The 8294-nt window shown below is 44.5% G+C and overlaps 2 protein-coding genes across 2 annotated transcripts; one reads left to right on the top strand and one right to left on the bottom strand.

The window, feature by feature from the left end:
- Window positions 1-974: 974 nt before the first annotated feature.
- On the top strand, window positions 975-2635 carry LOC311225760 (fibrinogen-like protein 1-like protein; the record flags this gene model as incomplete). Its single annotated transcript, XM_084311154.1, has 2 exons — window positions 975-1125; window positions 1935-2635. 2 exons carry the CDS (start codon window positions 975-977, stop codon window positions 2633-2635), a joined length of 852 nt encoding a protein of 283 aa, XP_084167280.1.
- A 1340-nt stretch (window positions 2636-3975) lies between these two features.
- Window positions 3976-5556, bottom strand: chrm5a (cholinergic receptor, muscarinic 5a; the record flags this gene model as incomplete). The annotated part of the gene is made up of 1 exon (XM_084309627.1): window positions 3976-5556. The coding sequence occupies one exon, from the start codon at window positions 5554-5556 to the stop codon at window positions 3976-3978; it is 1581 nt and encodes a 526-aa protein (XP_084165753.1).
- Window positions 5557-8294: the final 2738 nt, after the last annotated feature.

Raw genomic sequence — 8294 nt, 5'->3', positions numbered from 1 at the left:
ATGGGGAATTTGAATTGACTGTCTCTTGACTCACAAACACATCTTCTGAAGTTGGCCATATTGTGTGTTGTGTCATCAACTACCAGTAAATGAGCTTCATAGGTGTCTCCGAAATTCCAAGGCATTTGTGAGAGCCACAATATAGAGGCTGTCCTTGATTGGTACTTTACTCACTGCCTGTTCTGTTGTCTCTTCTGATAAAAACAAACCAATGTGATTGATTGCAATGCCAAAACAAAGGTTTAGATCCACCTCTTCCCAGAGGAGATACAATAGTGACTTACTGTACTCATGTGACTTTGTAATGATGGGGGGGGGAAAGGACATGTCAGTTGAGCTAAATGCATGTGGTTCTTGATCATATACAGTGAACTGTCCCTTCAATTGCGCTGAACACAGAAAGCTAGAAAAAGGCAAACAAGGCCACCAACAACAGGATACATGTCAGGGTCTTTTGAGGTACACAGGGCTCTTAAACAGTCCAACCCCAGCTGGACTTCAGACTCATCCACTCAATCCAAACTTATGGAAGTGCTTTCGATAAAGGAGAGATACGAGTTCACAATCTCACGTGACACAGATAAGTGGGGGTTCGGTGTCTGCTGTTGTGAAGCAAACCTGAGGGTGAAGTCCAGCTGTGGCCTGGCTGCAGAGGCCCGGATGGAGAGGCTGCACCTCGGTGGACTCTGAGTCCAGAGTTGGCAGCCTTGTTTGCTCTCTCTGTTCATTTCAACAACAGTGTGTGTGTGTGTGCGTGTGTGAGGAGATTCGGGTACAGAGCACAGCACATTTCCGACAAGGCTGGTGGCTCCACCAAAGGTGAGCGTGTGTTAATTTTTGTATTTGAAACCCATGACTGAATAATTTATTATCAAATATTGTTTCAGTTATTTTATGCTAACCTCACTGCGGTTAAATGACAGAACTGCATGTCACTGATATAAAAAAAAATTATTTTGGTTTGACTAAGGATGATGACTGTGAGATGCCAGCTGGTAGCAGCAGCGCTCTCACTGCTGCTCAGCCTGACGTATAGAGTAGTACACGCTGAGCATCTTCAGGCTGAAAACCTCCATCTCCTCCACCCAGAGGAGCACGACTTGGTCCTTAACCAGGGAATGAAAGGTATGGTTGTCCTTACTATGTGAAGATAGATAGTTGGATGTTACTATGTAACACAATCTCATGGCTAACAGTTTTGAAGAAATGATTCATACAAAATAATCAATTGTGCAAAACTTTCTGTACTCTCACTTATGATAATACGCCATGCCTTGAGAGACAAATACCTTACATTATAGAAAGTCCTTGAGATGACATACCACTCTTGATTTGATTCTGCTTAGGGGTGTAGGTTGAACTCCACAGACCCAGATAGTTTACAGACTCATTTATGATGTGTTGCTCAGTCATCATCTCAGCAGCTGATAAGAGAGATTTGTAAACCATATCACAAACCTTTCCCAGACCAACAGTTGTGACATTGAGAGCAACAATATTTGACCATGTCTATCTGCGGGGTCAATGAAAAGGTCATCTACTGTAGATTGCTGCCCATGGATGATAAGCAATCGTATTTCTATGTCGTCATGGTATCGATAGATACGAGGTACCCAATTGACCAACCTTATTAGTTTCACCTGGATTTGACATAAAGTTATATTAGCATTATTCTTGTTTAGAACACGGACATGTGTTACTAACTAAAATAGACTTTGCTAGCATCTGCAAGAAAATATATATATATTATTATCCCTTTGTAAATTATGTATTTCATACACTCAGGCCTCTAGTTATCTCACAGGCATTCATCATGTCTTTTGAGTGGCAATATCTGACAATCAAATGAAACATGAAGCTTTGTAAACATAATTATGGATTGCCATCTGGATAACACTTTTCCCACTTTGATCCTGCTTTAATTTCCCCCACAGTGTTGCCCAGGGACTGCTATGAAATGCTAATGTCGATGAACTCCGCCGCTCGGGCCAGAGACGGGGTGTATCTGATCCAGCCAGGCGAGTCCCCCATCCTGGCCTACTGCTCCATGCAGGAGGGCGGTTGGACCGTGGTGCAGCACATCACCATGAACAGCAGTGTGAACTTCGACCGCACCTGGGCCGAGTACAAGCAGGGGTTCGGGGTCCTCACCGGGGACCACTGGCTCGGGAACGAGCACCTCCACCACCTCACCCGGGGGCCCGGGCACTACAAGCTGGGAATCAAGATGGTGGACAAGGACGCCGTCACCAAGGCGGGGGAGTACGACCCGTTCCTGGTGGAGAGCGAAGGCTCAGCGTACAGACTGAGGCTGGGGCTGTTCCAGGGCACGGCCGTAGACGCCCTCACCCAGGACACGGAGAACTACCTGCACGACAACCAGAAGTTCACCACCAAGGACCGAGACAATGACAACTACTACCAGAACTGTGCCAAGCTGGAGTTCCAGGGGGTGGCTGGCGGGGGCTGGTGGTATGACGCCTGCGCCGGTGCCAACCTCAACCGCAGGAACGTCATCTACTGGCAGAAGGACTGCAACAAGGAGCACCTGTGCAAGTATGCCTGGATGATGGTGAGACCGTCAGACGCGGTGAAGCTGATCTACTCTGGGGACTGTCCGAAGGACGAGCTGTGAAGACAGCGTCTCCAGGACTTACACGTGGAGAGGATTTATTATGTGGTTATTATTAGACATGAACTAATAGTAACTTCAACACGTTTTATTCAGAAATGCACGGACATGATCACAAAATACTATAAAGAAAACAAGAATCAATTGATTCATCACAAGCTTTGACAATATAAAAAAAACAGTATTGTAGTTGGTTTTCTAGTTCTTTTTTCTATTTTTCACCGTAGACCATATACATGTACTTACAGCAAATCGCCTCTCACTTCACCCAAATCACAAGTGCAGCTTTCATTTTATCACAGTAAAAAATAAATTTGAGTGGGTCATGACATCCTAGCTTATTACACATGTAAAAACAACTTCAGCAGATACTCACATCCAATGCTTACTGACGCTCGGATGTACTGTAACATTGAAAGAACAAACAACATTTTTGATACAGTAGTTTACATATTAGTAAAAAATACATATGGATATATAATGACATTTATTTAAACCGGGGGAAATAAATACTGTATTTCAACCCTCAAAAGAAAAACAGGGGGGAAAAATGATATCCTGAGGATGGAGAGAGTAATAAACAGACGTTTTATGACAAATATACTGGTAGAACGAGTGCTTGTTAATGTTGCTCCTCTTCCACCCACTATGAATGTAAACACTGCCGTTGTTTAGCAAATTGTGGCCTAGCTCAGCCAAAATTAATACCACATCATTCGAGGACCATTTAGTTTGTGCTTTAACCATCGCCCAGTTCAGTTTGTGTTTTGTCAGGCTTCATTGTGGGCAAAAATTACAAATGATTTGAAACAGTTCCATGTGGAAAACATGGTGTCTGATCAGTGGGAATGGCACAGGTGAAAAAGGCCTTGGTCGTCATCAGAGTTACAATCTTTACATAGCAAGCTGATTCAGACTTCAAGAAAACACATAATTGTTAGCCCTTTAAAACAAAACAAAACAAAAATACCCCAACATGTGTGTCTTCAAACACAATACTTACAGTATGAAACAATCATAATGTGTTTTCTATAACATTGTGTGCATAAGAGTGTGATTTCTTTTATCAAAGATTTTTGGGTGGGGTGGGGGGTGCATTGGCTTCACTTAAAGTATGCAATGTCAATATATAATTATGTATACGAGGACAAATTAATGAATGATCTGATCTCTCAGTGATCAAAATGCAATACTGATTAAAGAACAATACCATTAATATTCTACAACCCTCCTATTGTTTGTACAATTCAAGTACTGAAATCCAACATCATCTTCATCGCTGTATATTTCCATATCCATTGTTATAGTCCATCATGGTCTATGGTCATCGTGGAGTAAATGGTTCATGTCAGTTTAGTGCCAACCACTGGGTTCTGACCATACCAGTAGAGCTTCTCCTCAATTCGCTTCTTCTTCCATTGGCAAAGCAACAGCATGCGAAAGGTCTTCTGAAACGTCTTGTTGCAGAGGGCGTAGCACATGGGGTTGACGGTGCTGTTGACGTAGCACAGCCAGTAGCCCAGGTGCCAGAGGGAGAGGGGGATGCAGTCAGAGCAGAACGTCGAAATCAGCACCATGATGTTATAAGGCGTCCATGTTAGGATGAAAGCCAGCAAGATGGCACTAAGAGTCTGTGCCGCCTTCCTCTCCTTAATCAGCACCATCCTCTTCCTCTTGGTCATCTGGTTCTTCAGTGTGGCGTCCATGGGCTTGGAGGTGGAGGAGGTGGATGGGGCGCTCATGGACTCAGCCGAGGAGAACGCAGACGGAGCCATTTTGGTGTCCCCGTTCTTGTTCTGCTGCTCGGCGCCGGTGTCTTTGGCCACGGGTTTGAACTTGTAAGACACGCACTTCTTAGTCTTCTGGGAGTTGCTCTTGGGAGGCGTATGGAAGAAGTTATTGTCTTCGTAGCTGCTGAGCTGCTCACTCTCGCTTCCCGCCACACTCTTGCCGGTGCCGCAGGCCTGGTTCCGATAGGAGGGCTGGAAGACCCCCGGGGACACGGGCCGCTCCTCCTCCTCCGAGGAGGCATAGCTGTTGAAAGTGGTCAGCTGGTCGGCTTTGGACCACTCGTCGTTGGTGGTGGCGGCTGACTTGGCGGCATTGCTCCGACTTGAGGAGGACCAGGAGGCTTGGTTCCTGTCACGCGAGGCTGAGTTTAGTTTACAGCTGAAGCAGGATCTGATGATGGTCTTCTGGGGCTGGTTGACCCCAGTGTCTGCAGAATAGTTAATCCCCTGGAGCTCAGCCAGATCTTTGGTCCGCTTCTCTGTCTCCTTGTAGATGCGACAGTATAGGATGGTCATCACTGACACGGGAATGTAAAAGGCAGCGATCGCTGTCCCGAAGGTTATCACAGGCTCGGAGAAAAACTGAATCTGGCATTGTCTCTCAGGGACGGTCCTTTTCCCTACAAAGTACTGCCAGCAGAGAATAGGCGGGGCCCATAAAATGAGAGACACCAACCAGGCCAGTCCAATCATGACAGCGGCCCGTTTGGGAGTGCGCTTGGCCCTGTAGGTCAGGGGCCTGGTGATGGAGAAATACCGGTCAAAGCTGATCACTAGCAGGTTCATAACCGAGGCATTACTGGCTACATAGTCAAGGGCCAACCACAGGTCACAGGCCAGGCTCCCAAGAGCCCAATAGCCCATTAGTATATAAGAGGTGTACAGATTCATAGAGAACACACCTATGATGAGGTCCGCCACTGCCAGACTCAGCAGATAGTAATTGTTCACGGTCTTGAGTTGGCTGTTGACTTTGAAGGAGAGCATCACCAGAACGTTGCCCACAATGGTAATGAGGCTGACGATGGCCGACACCGTGGCAATGGTGATCACCTCCCAGAGGCCATGTGGGACGAGGTGGATGTCCGCCATGCTGGTGTTCACAGTGGAGTTCTGCATGTTCCCCCCGTCCATCGTCTCAATGTCTTCACTGTGGCACAACCAGGAGAGGATAGGTAGGATGTGTCATTTTTTTGCACAATTTCCTGGAAGAAAAAGAAAAGAAAGCAGAGGTCACACTCTTTCACCGAGTCATTATGCGTCATCACTTCATGTAACATCATGCAAGAGAAAGAGAAGTTCCTCCAATGGCCACTAGGTCGCATCATTTCAGTACAAATCAGTGAGCCTCTGTGCATCAAGGCTCACATTTGACTAATGACGCTCGGGGTTGATGTCGTGTTTTGTGCTTACAAATTTAATATAAATTGTGTGACCACAATGTAGCACTAAAACAGTTATGGTGTGTTTCACAGTCCATAATACTCAAGAATGTTCAATTTGTACATAAAAAAAGATTTAGCTTCAACACATTGTTGTAGTTATGTAAAGGTTAAAGGTTGTGTTAGGTCTATTAATGCAGGGTTTGCCAGCTCATGAGATTGCAGTCTCACATATGGGGCCTTTAGTCTCTAGAAACAGTTGTGGCACATTTCTGAAATCCAGGTACCGGTAATTACAAAAATCAAATAGGTTATTCCAAAAGCATCTTCTTATGTGTAATAAGACTGTTGATTAACCAGTTGACTTGTCACTTTTGACATGCTAGTGGTATCATAGAGCATATTATGAATTATAGTGGTATCATAAACTTTATGATTGGTTTTAGTATAAGGTTGGGGTGCCTTGGAGAAGGAGGAAAAATTCAGGGGTGCCTTGGTTAAAGAAAGTTTGGGAACCTCTGTCATAAAGCATATTATGAAATCAGAGATGTTGAGTAATCCAGTGATACCAGCCATGGCATGACAGCTCACCGGCAAAAGGGGGTAGATCCAAATTCAAGCTACATTTTGAATTTCGGAAAATGGGCATGTCCATATAAAAAAAAAAAAAACATGCATACTTTTGAATGCAGTACAAATATGTTATTTTTACCTTGTGATATATTTGCCACTTTCTGGACTTGGACTTGCATAGATTGGGTATAGTTATAAAACTGAGGCTCTTGTAATTCCACTGAGCCCAATTGCATGTGTGATGTGAGTCACCATCAATATAGTGACACCATTCTTTTTTTATATATATTTTTTTTTACTTGACCTCACGGTATAAAATGACCTATTATGACCTCTAGGATAATCACAGCCTTGAAACTACAACAAGAAACTAGAAAGGTGCACTCAGTAGAGCACACATCTCCACCAGGCAGCAGCATAGACCAGGGGTGGCCAACCAGTCAGAGACTAAGAGCCACACAAATTACTGTGGTACCACAAAGAGCCACACCATATACCAGCGCTTCTCAACATTTCTTTTCAGTCACGGCACCCATGCATGATGCTTTAGTCTTTGTCTAGCTTTAGCCGGTTAATAAAAGGGCTTTCGAGAAAAATGTCTTGTCTTGCTTTATGTTTGTAAGTAAGTAAGTAAGTAAGTAAGTAAGTAAGTAAGTAAGTAAGTAATTAAGTAATTAAGTAATTAAGTAATTAAGTAAGTAAGTAAGTAAGTAAGTAAGTAAGTAAGTAAGTAAAACTTAATTTTTATAGCGCCCTTCTCTGTCATGGTTCCTGCCAGGCAGTGCTCTCTTCCTCTCTCCCTTTCCCCTTCTCCCACTCTCATTATGGGTCAAGTAGGTGCAGGTGTGGTGTTCAGCGTGGCAGCTGATCTGACGTCTGTGGGCCTATTACATCGGGTATATAACCCCGCCCCAGATGTGGAGAAGCTGTTGGATCGTAAACGATCGTACTCATACACAGTTAGCCGTGTTACTTTGCTCGTATTCACTATTCTGATGCTTCTAGTTGTTTGCCTGGATCTCATGTTCTTTGACCATGTCTAACTCTGTACTCTCGTTCTCTCTCCTCAGCCTGCTTGGTGAAGACCTGGAGACACTGGCTGGCTCACAAGGAACCAGGCACGTGCACACATAGGGGGATGCTTGAGCACCTGCCCTTTTGAGCCTCATAAAAAAGTGCCCATTAAAAATATATATATATATATTTTATTTAAATTTTTTACCGTTACGCATATAGACTGCCCTTCCAACTGAAAAATGTCAGGATAGAATCAAAATATTAGGTAAAGAGAGAGATGCCCCATATTCCATTGCAGTTTGCACGGCCTCCTCAGCGTACCTCTCCGCAGACCTATATATTTTATGCATAGCGTGGGTGATGATGATGATGATGATAGAAACCGCTGTGGCGCATACAGTTGAATGCTTACACTCATTGAGGTACACGAAGAAGTCAAGTCCGATGGGATTTGGGAATCTCAAATACAAATCGGGATTGGAATAAAAAATGCATTTATATTAAACAATACAGAATATACAGCACTTCTTGGGGTCTGTAGGGTAAGCACTTATTCCCTCCCCCCTGAACATTTATGGAGATGTACAGTATGGGCCTTTTAAGTCAGTGATAAAAGTGTCTTTCAAGGATAAGTGAGCTCCTGCACTGATTATTATAGTTCAATATTCAATATTTGATCACCAAAACCCCCCAAAAAGCATAAAAAGGCCCCCCCCCCCCCCCCCCCCCGCCCGAAAAGGGCCCTTAAAAATCAGGCTTGCGCGTTTCGCGTGCTCGGTTAAAATACACACAGGTATAGAGCCCTTTTCAGCCTTTGAGCACCTGCCCCTCTAAAGTCCTGTGCACGTCCCTGCAAGGAACTGCTCTGACACCTGCCTGGCTGACTATCCCTGTCCCTGC

This window comes from Notolepis coatsorum (assembly GCF_963971535.1).
Source record: "Notolepis coatsorum genome assembly, chromosome: 3".
NCBI classification, from domain to species: Eukaryota; Metazoa; Chordata; class Actinopteri; order Aulopiformes; family Paralepididae; genus Notolepis; species Notolepis coatsorum.
This window is presented reverse-complemented; position numbering and strand designations above follow the sequence as displayed.